Raw genomic sequence first — 18,745 nt, 5'->3', positions numbered from 1 at the left:
CTTCACTAGGCAACCCTCCTCTGCTAAATCGAAAAAGCAGTACCATATGACTGCTTTCTACTCATCTGTAAGGTACTCTGTGGAGACCACGGCTCTTCCCTATGGTCTGTTTCATTCACTTCTCCCGTCATCACATGCCCCTCTTATTTCACCAAAGACAGAAATGCAAGGCGAGAAAAGTCAACTTACTTGGCAATTATTAAATTGTAATTAATGACAGAGCCAGAAATAAAACCCAGACCTCATTAATCTTAAGAGTCCATGAGTCCCTAACACATCTCTCCAAAATTCAAATGTTAAAAAACAGTAATATTAAAATATTTTCCTGAGGACAATCTCATAGGCCTTTCTCTCAGAAATGCTGGAGGTCGAGCAGGGCACCTGCTGGGTGGTGTGGGGACCACATGTGCACAGTACTTTAAAATCCATTCTTAAGAAAACTTAGTACTCAAACACTTGCAGAAAGTACAAAACTTGCAGGGAAAAAACTCATGTACAGCTCCTGCCCTAGAGCATTTGGAAAATTGCCCACAACAGCAGGGAGACAAATCCACTTCCTGCTTCTTGAGCAACTGCTCTGTTCTTCCTTGGCACATTCTGTCCATCTGCTCTGGCTCATCTAGGTTTTTTTGTTTTGTTTTGTTTTTATTTGTTTGCTTTTTAGTAATTTCCACCACACTCTTCAATTTTACAGCCGAATTCTGTCACTGAAACAAAGCACAGGATTTGGTATCAAAACAGATTTACCTATTTGTAGGTATACCAGGCATTTTGCATTTTAAAAAATAATTATTTATTTTAGAGAGAGAGAAAGAAAGTGCGTGAGCAAGCGGAGGGAGGGGCAGAGGGAGAGGAAGAGAGAATCTCAAGCAGACTCTGGGCTGAGTGTAGCCCAACACAGGGCTCCATCTCACAACCCTGAGGTCATGACCTGAGCCAAAACCAAGAGTCGGATGCTCAACGGACTGGGCCACCTAGGCGCCCCAGCATTCTGCATTTTAATAATTTTTCTAGCAATCAGTACTGGGACTTGTATCCTATTAAAAATGCAAAAGGTTAAGATACCAAGCCCAGCAAAACTCTTCTACTTTGAGACAAAGCCTTGATTTCTGGCTTCCAATGTTCCAGAACCGTGAAACACTCTCAATTCCTTATCATCTGTCTGTACAGAACACACTTTAAACAATTTCATCTGTCTTCACAAGGCTGAGAGTTCTTAAGGGAAGTGCTTTCAAACGTTTGATGGTAACCAAGAGTACAAACTACACTGTACATGACCACCCAGTCCAAATGCAACATATACATGCATAAGTAAAAGTTTCACCGAAGCACTGGGTGGCTCAGTTGGTTAGGCGTCCGATTCTTGATTTTGGCTAAGGTCATGAACTCAGAGTCGTGGGACGGAGCCCTGCATTGGGCTCTGCACTCAGCCCGGAGTCTGCTTGTCCCTCTCCCTCTCTTCCTCTCCTCACCCCCTGGCTTGCTCTCTATCTCTTAAATAAATAAATAAATAAATAAACAAACAAATAAATAAATAGAATCTTGCGTTGCCTGGGTGGTGCAGTTGGTTAAACACATGACTCTTGGTTTCGGCTCTGGTCATGATCTCAGGGCCGTGAGATTGAGCTCCGTGTCGGACTCTGTTCTCAAACCCAGTCTGCTTGAGATTTTCTCTCTCTCTCTGCCACTTCTGCTTTTGCTCTCTCTCTGAAATAAATAAAATCTTTTTTAAAAAGTAAAAAAAAAAAAAAAAAGTTTCACAATCACGACTTAACCTAACTCTAACAATATTTTCTAACCTACTGAATTTTTTCAAGTGCTGGTAGAAACCCACTAAATTAATGTTATACCCCACTAATCAATTTGAAAAAAGAGCCACAATTATTAATTGCCTAGCAACACCACCTAATAGTGGGGATTCCAACTGAAGAAAAAGTGCATACAGTCTAACAGAATTATCATTTGGAAGGTATGAAAATCTGCCTGGCTACAAGGCTACCAGGTAAAGGAACAAAAATTATACACATGGAAGAACTGCTGAATAAGAACACAAAAAGAATTAGGTTTAAAAAATTAAGTAAAATTAATTAAGAATTAATTTAACACTTATGCAATACTACAAATTCATCTATAGACCTTATACCGATTTCGTCTATTATCCCACTGATGTCCTCCTCTGCCTGGTCCAGGATCCAACCCAGAATCCCACATTACATTTTGTCATCGTGCCTCCTTAGCCTCCTTTAGCCAGTCTTCTTTGTCTTAAACAACTTTAACACCTTTGAAAAGTACTAGACCATTATTTAGTAGAATCTCTCCCAATTTAGATTTATCTGATGTTTTATCATTAGAATAACGTGGTGCATTTTTGGCAAAAATACAGAGAAGTGATACTGTGCCCTCCTATCAGAAGGTACATGATTCTCAAATTCAACTCCCAGATACTCTTATTAAGTAGATCAGGGTAAGGCTTCAGAATTCTGTGGAGTTAAGGATTCTGAAGAGGGACCATGCTGAGTCAGCAGAACAGAGATACGGGTCAGATTTCTGCATCTTTAATACGTACCCCAGGGCATTCCGAAGACAAACTTGGAGAAACACTGTAATTTTATTCTCAAAATATCAGAACTTCAAAAGTTAGCTTTCTTCATTTAAACAAAACAGTGTAGGCAACTTAGCTCTTAAAAATGCCAGAAATATCTGTCTTTGCCAAAAGGCACCAGTTGTCACGGTCAATTGATCACGCTCTCCAAATTCTGTTCCTGTTTAGTCCCCTTGATATTTACACATGTCCTGAGTCACTAAAACTTACAGTCTGTAATGTGACTAATACTCAGGGGATATTTAATAATCACCATGTATTACATTTGCACATACACTCTCCCCACTCCCACCCCCGAAAGCAGCTTCTACTGCTTTAACCAGGGATGAAAACAGACCCTAACGTCCACCAACACCAGGAATCCACGACTCTCCTTAATTAAAGGGTCCGCTGCGGTTCTGTGATCAGACCGGCGTCCCAGAGCAGCAGCTCCCCCGCCATCCAATGAGTGGGCTGCTGTGAGACAGTCTGGGAGGGGGTCCTCACTGAGATTTCATGAAGAGAAAGGTGGCCGTACCTCATCCGTGAGCTCCGGTGACCCCTGGGGACTATCCACCCCACCCTGCCTGCCCATCTGTTGATAAAAACTAATTATCTGAAACTCCTGGGGGCTTCCATCAAGGAGATCTTTAGCTCTGAGCAAAAAGAGGTAAGATGAGCGACGGGGACAGTGAGATCTAGATTGGAGTATTGCCAGTTTACCCCAGCCAACCAAATCCCGCCCTCGTCATAAGTCACAAAATCACAGCCAACTTCTCGGCAACACACGGTCCATCACATCTCACATCTGTCTACAGTTTTTGAGCTGCCAGTGAAAAGCAAGTCAAAATAAAACTCCAAGAAGAATCCAGAGAGTAAACTCATAAGCTAACATTGCTGCTTCAAGCCCTAAGAATCTTAATAAAATTGGTCTCAAGTTTTCTAGGAAGCATAAGATACTACTAAAAGTCATCTGATTTAAATCAGGTTCCCTTCTCTCCTTTGGTTACCAAATACCTTCTACCACCAGGTAAGGAAGATGAACATACACAAGTCTAAAGCTGGAATGCTTAACAGACAACATCATGTAATTAAAACCATGACACTGGTTTTAGCAGGCAAGATTCAGAGCTAAAGAAAAACTCACAAAGAAGAGAGTCGAAGTTCAGTCTTTTGGTCTGTGTCTAATGACTCATGTTTTTCTGACAGTTCCCTTCCAGCTTCCAAGCACAAGCTCCACTTAGAGCAAGAGCTAAACCATTTATAACTTAGGAAGACTTGTGTTCAGGCCCTCTCCTCAGTTACATAACCAAAGACAGAACTGGCCACGGTAATTTATTACCACAAAAGAAATTCTTGAAACAAGGAGCACCTATGTATTTTTAAGATTTGTGTTTTGGGGCTAACTGAATGGAAGGAGGCCTGAAGCGAGGTTTCATTACTGCCTAAAACTGTTCACCCAACAAACAGCTCCGTATTCCCAACAGCAAAGAGCTGTTCTTCACACAAGGAGCCTAAATCAAAACCAACAGATCGTTTCCCCTTTTACCCTCTAAAACCCACTTTTTATTCTGGTTTATTGTGTAGTTATTTTAAAGTCTGCATTAGACGGCGAGCCCCTTGAGGGCAATACCGATGTCACTTTCAATGCACTGGGGCACACGGCTCAGTGACTTCAACGTCCTGGGTCAGCGGGCTGTTGGCCTGGACCATGCAAGTGAGAACGAAACACAACCGAACTCACCTGCAAGACGCTTGTCACAGAGACTTTGTCCTCAAAAACCGTCTTTCACATTTTGAAGTTCACGTTTTCTGGATTCATCTGTTCCTACAACTGTCAGTTTTGGTTTATTCCTTCCCCCCCAAACTCATCAAACCTAATACACAATATTGCTACATTTTCCTGAATATAAATTATGCCTTGGTAAAAAAATATATTTTTAAAAAATTTAGATAGAGGGGTGCCTGGGTGGCTCAGCCAGTGAAGCGTCTGACTCCTGATTTCAGCTCCCGTCATGATCTCTGGGTTGTGAGATGGAGCCCCATATAGGGCTCTGTGCTGAGCTGAGCAGCGAGCCTGCTTCAGCCTCTCTCTCTCCCTCTGCCTTTCCCCTCACTGTGTGTGTGCGCACGCTCTCTAAATTAAATAAATAAATAATAAATAAAATTTAGGTAGATTAAACCTCCATTATTTATGTTGTAGAATGGGGATAAGTAGAAGTAGTAACCACTTACAAACCAGTAAATAGTTTAGTGAAAATCATTATCAAATGTTCTGTGTTTCTTGTCTTCCAGCTAAAGTAATATAAGGATGTTGTTCAAAAAGACATTCATCGGGCACCTGGGTGGCTCAGTGGGTTAAAGCCTCTGCCTTCGGCTTGGGTCATGATCCGAGAGTCCTGGGATCAAGCCTCACCTCGGCTCCCTGCTCAGTGGGGAACCTGCTTCTCCCTCCTCCTCTCGCCCTGCTTGTGCTCCCTCTTCTCACGGTGTCCATCAAATAAATAAACAAAATCTTAAAAAAAAAAAAAAACATTCCTCAATTTTATACTATCCCTTTCACATCCGTATCTACTGGAGAGGACCGAAACTCTGGACTCTTCTTTCTGACTCAGAGTCATGACTAATAATTACACTGTGTTGAGAGGCGGCTATTATGGTGGTTGGAAAACAAAAGCCCTGAAATATGTTTTCTTGCAGAAGTTCATTTGCACCTTCTTCAGTCATTTGCTCTCCCCTCATAAATAAAGGAGGATGCCTGCTCCTTGTGATTCGCCCGGCGTCCCACCCGGACTCGGCTGCACCACAGCTCCCCTTCTCGGGCCTGCCCTCCTGCTGCCCTCCTGCCCTCCTCCCCAGAGCCACGGAGCCCGGGAACACCCCCCGCCCCCAGGTCGCAGCCGGCTCTGGAGCGAGCCACCCGGCCAGCCTCGGGAGGGGCCACTGCACCCCTCAGCCCGCACCGCCGGCGCCGCCGGCCTCCCCACAACGGGGGTGTCCCCCTTCGGAGGCTCAGTTCAGGTCCCTAATTCCCCACGTTGTGCTACTGGACATATTCAGCTCCCACAGTCCTTCCACTTCCGAATTACAGGCTCCGTTGGGGAACCGTCGCGGATATACAGCGCGGGAAGGCCGAGAGGCAAGTGAGTGGCGCCAGGTCACAAAGCCAGCAGTTGGCAGAGTCACCCGTGAAGGAAGCTGAGCGACAGCTGCCCCCCACAGGGTCTCTTCTGAGCAGGAGCACAGTCTCCCCGACGCCTCAGGGACAGGTTTCCCCACCCGCCCCAGCACCAAGGAGAGTCCCTGCCTGCTTCCTGATCGCTTCCAGAGAATTAAAAATACACAGAACTGTCCTTTTTCAAAGTGAAGAAAGACTCGTGATCTCCTGGAGAGTCCCAGCGCGATTCCTCTACTCTCTCAGCCACGGGCTTATCAGATAGACTTGGCCAGATTCAGAATCGGTTTGATCTCAGACTCGTAAATCCGATTCTATCACTTGTTTCTGTAGATTCAGTGTAGACGCCCAGGAGAACAAGGAGGTTCTCAGGATAAACCGCACCCAAGTTTTGCCCAGTTGGCCTTACAGAAGAAAACACGAGGTCCCAATATCACTTAGAACTGGGCGCAGGGAGAACATTCGACCCTGCAATGGTCCTGAGCACAAAGAACACGTGTCCGTAGCTGCCCACAGGCTGTGCGCTGCACAGCGGACTCTGGAAAACAGTCTGAACGGTACCGACCCACTTTACATGGATTTTTCCTAACAATATACTGCTGTATATATTTTTTCTCTTATGATTTTCTTAACACTTCTCTAGCTTACTTTATTGTAAGAATACAGTATATAATACATTTATAACATACAAAATATTTGCCAACTGTTTATATTATCAGTAATGCTTCCAGTCAACAGTAGGTTATTAGCAGTTGACATTGGGGACACGAATTTCTGATTGTGTGGTGGTTGGCGCCCCAACTCCCACGCTGCTCAAGGGTCAGCGGTATTCTGATAGGACTGTAGAAGTAAGAACAATTCTCCAAATGATCTTGAAACATTGCTCCTTTTTTGTCAGGGGAATGATAAAGCACTGGACAATTACAATGTAACAACCCCATTTCCTCACAATTCCATTGTTTCTCTGGAACTATCCCAGTAGGAATTCTTTATACCTTGCACTAAGTACTGAGAATAAAGGTTTTTTTAAAATGAGGAAAAAAGAACAAAAGGAAAAGCAAGGGGGAACTAGATGTGTCCTCTGTCCCGATCGGGGCGATGATTATAGGGCATATATGCAAAAATTCATTGAGCAGTATGCTTGAGAGTTGTACAATTTTTTTGACAATAAGCTATATTTTGATTAGGAAGGTTGTTTTTTTTTTTTTTTTTTAAGTATACAGAGGGGAAAAAAAAAAGAAAACCCAAGGGTAAAGGTAATATTTAAAATTCCTCAAGTTTTCTTTTGTTCACTAAATAAATATTTGTTGAGCACCCTACTTTATTCCAGACATGCTGCAAAATGCTGAGGATAACACTCTAATTAAGACACAGTCATGGGACACAGTGTTCACAACCTAATAGTGGGGACAGGGCGTAAACGAGAAATGATAACACCCTGCGTGATGAGGATCATGACAGAAATAAGCCTAGGGAGCTTGGTACACATGGTTGGGTGTCTAATTCACTTTAGGAAAGCAGAGCTTTTTTCACCGATAAAAAAAAAAATCACACACATTGAAAGATATTTCAAATTTATATTTTAAGGCAGAAAGACCCACCATTGTTTTCTTCTTTAAGAGATCCAGAAAATTAAACCTTACTTTTTTGTCTTTCTCATGAGGTATACTAAAGGTTAAAGCTTTCATATCATCCCTAAAGTTATGGTCACTCACTAAAAATAAACATTAGCAGAGGTCCAAATGAGGCAGGCCATGGGGCTGTGAGCATTTTTGTACGATGCCCAAGGGCCCTGAGGCAAACAAGATGTTCCCAAGGAAGGTAATGCTCAGTTAACCTAACCCTTTCTTTAAGGGAAGTTCTGCATGTGGCAACTCTCCACAGAAAAGAGGTATCACTGGGTGTTTAAACTAAACTCCCCCTCAAATCAAAACAATGTATTTAACTACTTAGTGACACAAACTATTTAGAAAAGGTTGTTCTAAAGAAAATAATTTAAATGCAAAAGGAAAACTGTGGTAAATATTTGTAAGGACAATTGGTCAGAAAACAGCAACAGCGAGAGACATTAGCAAACTCTAGGAAAACTATGTCTGTCACCCCGAATCACAAATATGTGAAAGCAAGACCAGAGAATCCTCAGATAATTCAGTCAAGATGGGAGCAGCCTGCACCAGTCACGACCAGGTAGCAAACATGGCCTCATTTGATAGCTACACTTCCACAGCGCACACCTGTGAACGGCTCAACTCACTTCCCTCCAGAAAGCAGCAAAATTAATGAGGGACCTACAGGATATCCTACCAAAGAGAGAAGTGGCTGGCAAAGCCATTTTCTTGGTAAATCTCAGACAGAGTGTCAGAAAATCCACAGGAGGGGCGACTGGGTGGCTCAGTTGATTAAGCGTTGGCCTTCGGCTCAGGTCATGATTCCGGGGTCCTGGAATCGAGTCCCATGTTGGGCTCCCTGCTCAGCAGGGAGTCTGCTTCTCCCCCTCCCTCTGATTCCTGCCCCCTACTCATGCTCTGTCTCTCTCCCTCTCTAATAGATAAATATAGAAAAGAAAAGAAAATCCATACGGATGGTGGGTCTCATACCATGTGAGACAAGAATGCTGAGGGGGTTTCTAGGACGCAGACAGACAAGCTACTTTACCTGTCGGCCTTCATCAGCAGGTTGGGCGGCAGCTCCAGGAGCTGGTTGTGCTGCACATCTAAGACCTCCACCGAGGTCCTCTCCAGCCTCTCAGGCAGCCTCGTCAGCTGGTTGTGTCCTGCCAGCAGCTTCCGGAGACTACTGTTACAAAATAAGCTGTGCAGGGGGACAAAGACAGAAGAGACTTACTTAGCGCTAACCTGGAATGAGGAATGGGAAAACGAGCCCGAGTCGAATACTTAAAACGATCTCTCCAAGGAAACATAAATTCATTCTGAGCAACTGCAAATTCCTATTAACATAAGCTCAAGCTTGGAGCTCTTACATTTTGGTACCTTCCATACTGTAAAACAAAAAAAGAAACAAAAGAGGGCAGGAAAAACTATGGACAGGAGTATTGAACAATGCAGGTCTACTTAGTAGAAGAGAGAAAAACAAGTTCCATAGATGACCCTGAAGAGACCAGTCCACCCTTGCCGAACTCGGAAGGTGCGCGTGACAAGGCCGCAGCTTCTCGAGGTAGGGCTCATGTCCTGCGTTGACGTGGAACACAGGTGTTTGACCCACAGCAGATCCTCAATAAACATAGTCCATCAATTTTTACCTACAGGATCAGCATCAAATAAGGATTCTTCTATCGGTCAAACTTTTACAAATACCAAATGATAACATGTTACATTTTTCCTCATTTGCATTTCACAACCACAATATTTCCTCCTGTCTTCACTTCCCTAAGTCTGTATATTTTTCTTTTCTCTCTGGTTTAATGTTAGACAAAACAGACCCCTCCCAAAGAGAAGGAAATGCACTCAATTCACTGTTCTCTTTTGCGCCTAGCGAGCTGTTTGGAACTCTATTGATTTTTCTTCTATGGGAGAGCAGAACCACAACGAATGATGAATACTTTAATCAAATATAAAGTGGCTGGATGACCAATCCCGACTTCTGGGACAGTTGTAGAGAATGAAATAGGCCGCAGGTTTCAGCACAGAAACGTGGGAACTGTGGCAAAGTGAGATTGTACTTTTCATCAGGATCACTCCGGAGGGAGACCTCGGGCACAGGGCTGTCGGAGGACGAGGCCGCCCCCCCACCTCCTGCCCTCCACCCTCTGACCTCCCTCAGGGACCGCCACGGCCAGTAAAACCACTCCACGTGATTGATGAACTTCGTTCACCTTAAATGTTAAAACTAGATTGTTCGCTCACAGAGATGGACGCAACCTGTCTCCACGCCGTGATGGCCCGGGCCACCACGACTGGTGTCTGGCCTAACTCAGAAGGTCTGGACGCCAACGCGACGGGACCGATGGTCCAGCATGGTCGTTCGGTCACGGTTTTCACAGGGGGTGGTCTCTCTAATTCACCTCGACCCAGTAATTCAGGATTTGGTTCACTAATTTTACTGTCTTACTGGGCCTGGGGTACAATTTAGGTTTCAGAAGAGAAAATGTGTTATTTATTATTTACACACACACACACACACACACACACACACACACACACATTTCATCCTTAAATAAATAGATAACTGAAAGATGACAAAATCTTTATCTTGATTATTCCAAATAAAAAAGTGATGTTAAAACCGCAGTAGGAGTCTTAAATGCTAATTATTGGACTTAGCTAAATTTTCCTGCATACTAAGCATTCAAATACCTTATTTTCCTTTTTTTTTTTTTAAGATTTTATTTATTTATTTGACAGAGAGAGAGAGCACAAGTAGGCAGAGAGGCAGGAAGAGGGAGAGGGAGAAGCAGGCTCCCTGCAGGGAGCCTGATGTGGGGCTTGATCCCAGGACCCTGAAATCATGACCTGAGCTGAAAGCAGCTGCTTAACCCACTGAGCCCCCCAGGTGCCCCTACCTTATTTTCCTTTTAATACATTTCCAGTTCTAAATATTAATTTGTTTTGTCAAATCCTTCACATACATTGCTTAGGTAAACAAAGCCTATCAAATCAACTTTAAAAAAAAAAAGATTTTATTTATTTATGTGACAGAGAGAGAGATCACAAGCAGGCAGAGAAGCAGGCAGAGAGAGAGGGGGAAGCAGGCTCCCTGCTGAGCAGAGAGCCCTATGCAGGGCTCGATCTTACTGGGACCCTGAGATCACGACCCAAGCCAAAGGCAGAGGCTTAACCCACTGAGCCACCCAGGCCTCCCTCAAATCAACTTCTAATGGACTGCTGTCTTGCCTGAATAGTAGATCAATGACAGGGCTGGTAGTTTACAACTACACCGCAAATAAGAAAACAGTCCATGCTGTTTTTGTCCCATGTGTCATGCACGTAAGCACACACACACACACACACACATACACACACAAACACACACTGTTTAATCTCTTAACAGGGCATTTCAAATTTGCTTTGAACAAGCATTTGTTAAGCTCCACAAACAAGCCTAGACAACACAGATCAAATCTAAGATTAATTAACTTTGAGGAAAACTGGACAAAATATCTGTTATCTTTACTTAATTGTTGGGTTGGTGTACACACTATCTTTGTTGCAGCCTACAGTGAAAACAGAGGCCTTAGATGCCATGGGCTGTGATCTGTTGGATGGGTGAGGTGGAAGTAGGGAAGAGAACAGAGAAAACAGAAGAAAGGTAACATTCCAAGATTCTTTTCAACAAATTCTTTTTTTCTCATTTCACATTTCCCCCAAAGATAGTAGCCTATCTTGATTTTTGTTGTTTTGTCTTCTAAAAGGGTCTGTCCCAGTGTCACACTGACACACACTGCTATCCACAGGTCACAGCACCAAACCATCGTGATAATGGTGATGGGCTGCCCCAGGTCACCAAACGCCTCAGTCAACACAAAACTCTGAGCAGAAAGCATTTTCAGACAGACTGAAGTTCCAGGTGTAGCATATGGCCGAGGAACAAAATAAAATCAACTGAGCTTTCTAGGGATTGAAATGTAACCTAGATTTTTTTGATGAGATCTACATTCTTACGGTGTTAACCAACAGAAATACAATGCAGGCCACATATGCAATGGTAAATTTTCTAGGACCCACATTAAAAATGGCAAAAAGAAACATAATTCTTACACTTTATTTGGTCCGATATATCCAAATATGTAATGTAATTAACATACGGTATTAGTGAGATACTTAGCATCTATTGTACATTTTGTATGTTGGCACTTCTCAGTTAGGACTAGCCATGTGCTAAGTCTCCAAAGTCACGTGGGACTAGAGGAGCCACCATGGACAGCACGGACACACACATATAAGACACATGGTATTTCCGTCATCATGGAAAAGTCTACAGGATAGTATGGGAACAGCCTACCTTTTGTTATCAATTGCATGGCTAGTCACTAACGTCAATAGTATTTTGTACTGAAATTCACTTACCCGAAGATCTTTGTCTTATCTACAGACACTAGATCTCATGACATGGCTGTTACAAATCTTGCCATTCAAGTGAAAATTATGAAATAAAAATAATACACATTAAGACTGGAAAGAGAAGGAAAGAAAAGTTCTTGGACTTGGATTCCAAATTTCATACCAAGAAAAACATAATCTAGTTTGCTTTTTACTATGTTTAATGATCTAATTATCTTTTTTTTCCCCCCTGAAGTTATGTTTAAGTAAAACCAAGAGTTATTTATGGGGGAGGTAGACACGTTAGGTCAACAGACAGAAGTGAAAGATTCTGAAAGAACTGAGATTACAGAGGTGAATGTACTGTTTGCCGAGTTCTCAAATATTGCTTATTTAGAAACATCCCCTAAGCACTGCCCTGTGTGGTTCTGGAAAGCCTGGCTGACAAAGTCTCACCCTAGTCTTCACCACATGAAGAAAGTCTGTAATTCAAAGCCACCATATGAGGTAAAAGATAACAGAAATAAGGTTTTAAAGCAAAAATTTTTAAGGAGTTCAGAATAACAAGCTAAATTATTTTTAAAAACTGCTTATCTAATTTGCAATCCTCTCACCAGATCTGTAACACTCACCGTGCAGGAAGTTCACATATTTGATTATGGCCAATATCCAAAACTTCTAGCTTCCGGCTTTCGCAGACCCACTCAGGCACGTTTTCTAAGCAGTTCCTAAATATAAGAATATACAATTTTTCCTTTGATTGGAATTTGGCCTAAAATATGGTTTGAAACTCAGAATGATTACATAAAACAAATAAAACTTCAAACGAAATACCAAAGTATAGTGAATATTAATCAAAAGGATATGTATATGCCTTTTAATCTAGTAGCAAGATGAAGTATGACAACGAAGAGGAAAGAAAGAAAAAGTAGAAAAGAACACAGTTATGTCATCTCTAAAGTCTTAAAAAAAAAAAAAGGTCTGATTCCCAGAATTGCTGTATTAAGCAGGATATATAAACCTATGCAAGCTTACCAAGAGGATGTCTTATTATTGGAAAAAACAAACAAGTAAACATATATTCTTCCAATTAAGTCAAGTGGCATAAAACAGTTTTATTTTTCCAATTTACATTTTTACCCTTAAAATACTTCTCAACTCCAACAGGTATCATGAAAGCACTGCTGTACCTCATAGATAAAAGGAAAGAAGAGTCACCAGTGAATTGAATGAAACAAGTGAACTAAACTAACGCTGGCTTTATCATTACAAGATCTCATCACTTCTTAGACAAAATCTACTAAAATAAGTGCTACCCCATTCATGCATGGTTAGCTTTTTCTCTTCCTTCTCAAATATGTGAAATGACCAAAGAATATAAAGCGGTATGTACATTATGAGGGCAGTTCTTTAAAAACAGATGAACATTCCATGGAAATTCGATGCTTGGGACAGGACTATATCAAAGTGAAAACCGTTGTGATATTAAAGGTGGTGGCATTATGTGTGATTTAAAAATAATTTTACCAGTGTACTAACTTTTCAGTTAAAATACAGAAAAGGTGGCATTATTTTCTTAGTGTCTGTACAGGTACACTTGGTTCTGGCTTTGAAGCCCTGAAGATCAATATCCTTAATTATTTTATTTTATAGAAGTTAACCCCTAAGATTCATCTTCGTAAGATAGGAGAGTGAAAGTCCCTCTCACTATAAAGAGCCTTAATACATAGCAATGAAACTCTTATCAGTGATAAAAATAGCCTGGAACTTTGAACATGAGGGCGTAGTAAACACCATGACGGGTGACAGCTCAGTTCCTGTAGATAACATACTCACATAAGAGGAGGAGGGTGAAATGCTCAGAACTATGTCAGGGGAATCGGGTTTTCTCAGAGAAAGTCTTATAGTTGGGGCAGCAAATGAGGCAGAGAGGGTTACATGGAAGATTCTGGACAGGAGAATTATAAAGAAAGATGGGTAGCATTTAAGAGGCAGAATTCAGGGAAAAGCAAGACAGGGTTTCCAATTCAGTCTAACTTAGGGATTTCAGTGAGAACCATTTGCCAGTTACATCCTATAAATAAAAGGAGAATAGATTTCCTCTATGGCCAACTCTGAAAGAAATCTGTTCAAGATACTTATATAGACCCATGTATGCAAACCCACTGCAGTACTGTTCTTATTTAAAGGATGAAGATAGCAGCATTCAAGACTGTTAAAAAAAAAATAATCAGGTGAAATCTGACTTCCAGTTTATTAAACAAAATTGACATGAAATTAGTAGAAAATTTGTGAAGCACTATTTGTAAAGTATTTTATAATTACAAATCTCTGATAACATTGTAATTGGAATAATTCTGACACTTTCTTAAATAATTCTGATTGAGAGCCTCATTAAAATAACTAGGGTTTGTGGGGGCACCTGGGTGGCTCAGTGGGTTAAGCCTCTGCCTTCAGCTCGGGTCATGATCCCAGGGTCCTGGGATCGAGCTCCGCATCGGGCTCTCTGCTCGGCGGAGAGCCTGCTTCCTCCTCTCTCTCTGCCTGCTTCTCTGCCTACTTGTGATCTCTGTCTGTCAAATAAATAAATAAAATCTTTAAAAAACAATAACTAGGTTTGTGTATTTTTATAACTAATGGCAAATTCTGCAGCTGACCAATTACATGGCGGTTGTGTTGGACTTTGCACACCCATACAAGTTAACACTTGTTACACTGAGTGGGCCACAAGCTCCCATGTTCTGTGGTTGTTCAGACAATTTTGGATATTTCCTGTGGAGTTACGGTAAAAGTTTCAGTTTTAGTTTGTTAAGATTATTAAAGTCTAATTTGTATAAATACATGCTTTAAGGCTTCAAGAAAAAGTCTACTATAATATTTGTGGGAACTGGAATAAACATGACACCTTGCAGTGGTGAATTTGTATAAAAGGTGAGATGGTCAGCTTGTTTGCAAATAAGCTGAGAAACGTGAGCAGGCTGGATGGAGATCCTACTTTGGCAGGCTTAGCTGCTACTTTCTAATGTCTCTTGGCAAGAAGATGTAGGTGCAAAGTAAGAAGGAAGGAAAAAAAAATCAAAGATAGCACAATACTTTAAAAATGAAATTCATATCATTTCAGAGAAAGACTAAAGATACGATTAATTTAATTAAAAAATTTCTGAACCTTCCAACCATATGACACTCAACTCACTAATCTTTCAGGCCCAAACATGGCGGTCAAACTGGTGTCCACATGGATGTAATACCTTGATTCTTCTATTTTCAACTACAGCATACAAACACATTTTAACTAACAGATATTTACGTACATTTTTGAGAGGGTAAGTAAAAACTATGACTTTAATTTGTAGTATTTACCATCAAAATATATAAGAAGTTTTTAGGCATAAGCTCAGACAGGATCATTTAAATAACTTCAAGCAGACTCGTGGCAAGCTCTAGGCCTTGGCTTCTTACCTTGAAACATCCATGTAGGACAGATAACTTGGAACTGGGTAAACATCCAATTGAACAAGTTCTAAGAGGCAAAGAAAAAAACACAAAGACATGACCATTCGAGTCACACAGAGACTCTTTTTGTATATGAAACATCATCACTGTGCTTTATTCACCATTGTTTAGGTTAGGAAGTACAATACATCCATTTGTTAAACTTGGAAACTACAGGGAAGTACAGAGAACTCCGCATTTAGTCACAAGATCTTATTCAGAGATCGAAATAAATCACTCCTTCTACTCTCCTACCTTTCCCCTAGCACTCACCGTGGCTCTCTTCTTGTTATGTTTGCTGAACGGTACCTGGAACACGAACTGTATGAACACACTTTGGTAAATCTGAAATTCCTTCCATAAAACCCTATGCATCTGGCTTTTGTCTTTTTTTTATTCTACTGAAACCATACTCTTGAGGGTCACAGACGACTTCTACTCAAACCTGAAACCCCTTCCTTAAAACTGTATGAAATAGGACACCACTGTCCACCTAGGGCTTCATCTCTCATAGTGGCTTCCAGACGTCCTTCTGTTTCTGCGAACACTTGCCCTGTAATTCACCAGTTCGGCGTCCAGCTGGCTGCCCGCCGTGCACCAGCGTGAGGGCCTTCTAAGCTGACTCCTGCTGCCAGCGCTCTTCTCTTTCCCTTACTTCCACGGTTGCAGGCACCACCTCTGAACAGATGAGCCTCAAACCAACATCTGTAGTCCTGACTGCAAGTTCCCATTTGCTCCCACGAAAACCATTACAGGGACGGCGATTAACACGGTGGCAAGGGCTCTTCTCTTCTCCCATAAATGCACCCTGTCCACCGCTCTCACCTGAACAGTCTCACAGCATCACTTCCTCCACTTGAGAACCTCCACGGACCCTCTGTAGTCCACGACACTAGCTTCAAAGCGTCACCACCTGACTCCAAGCCACGCATCCCATAACCACTTCTCACCATTGTCCAGTGGCAACCTAGGAGTTCAGAATTCCCTGTCTTCGCCCATCTGCTGAACAGCCACGTTCAGATTCTTTCCCCTTCAATAACCACTTGGTGCCTCCTGGCCATCCAAACCCGGTAACCCTCAGCAACCTGTAGCTATCTGACGTTTGGCTTGTTTCTCCTGTGAGTTGACAATAAATTCATTTTAAGAAAAGGGGGGGGGGGACATTCCCTATCCTTTAGAACTCGGGCACTACACTATTCATAGAACGAGTGCTTGATAAACAATTGTTCAAACTGCAGTACTAAATACGGATTTTCACTCAGTTTTCTGATAGCAGGGAACTGAAATCTTCACTTGAGTAACACAGGTCCATAAGATCTTTTCTTTTTTAAAACGGTTATGATTTCCAGATTCTGAAGAAGAGAGCTCATTAAATGAGTAAGACTCCTGATCTGTGGTGTCCCTGTGGGTATATAATTGAGGTCTCTCTGAGGATTAGCTCCTTTGTTAGTGGAGCATGAAATCTGAGACCCTGAACAGAGTCCAACATGGGCCTTCCTTTCATTTTCACTCTCCCATATTAAATCATGTTCCAGATTTACTATCCTAGCAGGGTAGTCCAAGAAATAGTTTATTAAGGCCTTTTGAGCAGAGGACCCAAAGCTAAAGTGGGGGGAGTAACTTACCTAAATATCACCATATGAGAAAAATAAGTTGAGACCTATAAAATCTTTCGTTTTGGTTCTTTTATGATTTTTACCTCAGCAAAATCTGACACTTATTTTATTGAACGCGCAAAGTAGAAATCAGAGTGAGGCAGAGATGATGGCATGGAGTCAATTCCTGGAAGCAGAAGAGAAACTTTGATGTGGTCCACATCACATACCATTGGAAGCGGCATAGAGCGCTTTTAGGAAATAGCCACAGATGTTTAATGTCACCAGCTGATTCCTTTCACAGTGCAAAACTTCAATGTTGTTGAAAATCATGGCATCTAGATCCCCAAGCTTGTTGTCGCGCAGATCGAGCTGAGTGACGTGCTGGAGAAAGTCCACTTCATCTGCTACGAGTCTCCTAATTACATTGAGTCTTGAGGAGAAAGGACACAGAGACTATAATTAACCGCAGTGCTAGAAATAAGTGACCACACCCTAATATGCCGAGGTAAGGAGAAGCCTCCCTTTATTACAAGTCCTCCAGGATTTCTTTAATCTCTACATCTGGACTTCCTTAACTGGCCAGATTCCTTGGTTATTTTTAGCCTCAACCCCAGGAAGGTCTTGATCCTGACAATATATTCTGAAACCCAATTTGGAACACTTAGGCTGGAAGAGAAGCACATATGTTGGTCTTTGCCTTAATTCATTTCAAGAAGGGGAAAAAAAGTCCACTTAAACATTTATTTTCCAAGAATCGGGTTGAACGAACACAAGAAATGGAACCTAGGACAACCTGTTAGGCACATGAGAACTACACTGAATATTTAAGGAAGGAGAGAGGATTAGTGAGCAGGGAGATGAGCAGCTCATACAGGACAGAATTTAAGGGACAACCTGGCCGGGGTTGGGCAGGGGGGGGGGGGGGGGGGGGGCGGTGGTATGTGTGGAAATGAACGGGAGCCACATATGCACCAGAGGTAAGGATGCAAACATCTGGATTTCTGGCTGGCTTCGGACCAAGGACGGATTACCAAAACCATCTCCATCATTAAAATACTGCTTGAGGGTGCCCGCTTGACTCAGTCGGTTAACTGTCCGACTCTCGATCTCAGCTTAGGTCTTTGATTTTGGGGTTGGGAGTTCAGGCCCCATGTTGGGCTCCACGAAATAAATAAATTAATTAAAAAAATAAAATATTGCTTGAAAGAACAAAGCACAGAAAATACTCTGGCATCTAGGATTTGCTGAGAAATTACAAAACAAAGGAGCAAACAATGAGATCAACAAATCTAGGACAGAGCGAGGCACAGGGAAAACTGGCAGAACCTCGGCCACGAGAACTAGCTGGAACAGAATGAAGGTGCTGTGGGCGGGTTGCTGAGAAGATAACTGAGTAGTAATGGGGACTAGGAACCAACAGAAGGAAGACACACTTAACTCTAAAGGGGAGAAAAGCAAATGAAAATCTTGATTCTAGTTTGCTAGGCTACCCCCAACTCCTTTACCAGCAAACAATACGAACTCTGTACTTGTCATTACAAAGCCAACAAGCGCTGAGATAATGCACTTGGTCAGAAGAGCATTAACAGGAGGGCGGGAGCTTAGGAAAAAGCTAAAGGTTCTCAGTTTTGAATTCCTGCCCTTTGAAAAAATAAAATAATGGTAGCTGAAAAACATAAAATGATGGCAACTGAATTAGTAATAGTAATATCATAAAGTCACTGAATCACAAGGATCCGCGGCAGATAACAAAGAGTGAGCATCTGTCAGTCCGTAAGCAGAGCGTATGGCTTCTTTAAATGTCCCCAAGAGGATTTGTTTGTTTTTTTTTTTTTTTTTTTGCTTCCTTTTTAATTCCAGGTTGTGAGATTTAAAACTGGCCTCAACCCAGCAATTTGCCTAT

General features: G+C 42.0%; 1 protein-coding gene across 1 annotated transcript in view; it reads right to left on the bottom strand.

Annotated features, from left to right (window-relative positions):
* Positions 1-18,745, bottom strand: part of PHLPP1 (PH domain and leucine rich repeat protein phosphatase 1) — a 205,786-nt gene that overhangs the window by 32,247 nt on the left and 154,794 nt on the right. The window contains exons 7-10 of the mRNA XM_045065697.1: positions 17,070-17,272; positions 15,212-15,272; positions 12,385-12,480; positions 8,412-8,567 (exon numbers count right to left, since the gene is read on the bottom strand). Coding sequence (XP_044921632.1) covers positions 8,412-8,567; positions 12,385-12,480; positions 15,212-15,272; positions 17,070-17,272 — 516 coding nt within the window. The remainder of the gene's footprint in view (positions 1-8,411; positions 8,568-12,384; positions 12,481-15,211; positions 15,273-17,069; positions 17,273-18,745) is intronic.

Source organism: Mustela putorius, unplaced genomic scaffold (genome assembly GCF_011764305.1).
Source record: "Mustela putorius furo isolate JIRA1106 unplaced genomic scaffold, ASM1176430v1.1 tig00003858_pilon_pilon_pilon, whole genome shotgun sequence".
NCBI lineage: Eukaryota > Metazoa > Chordata > Mammalia > Carnivora > Mustelidae > Mustela > Mustela putorius.
Note: the sequence above shows the minus strand (reverse complement) of the source record. Positions and strands in the feature narration are given on the sequence as shown.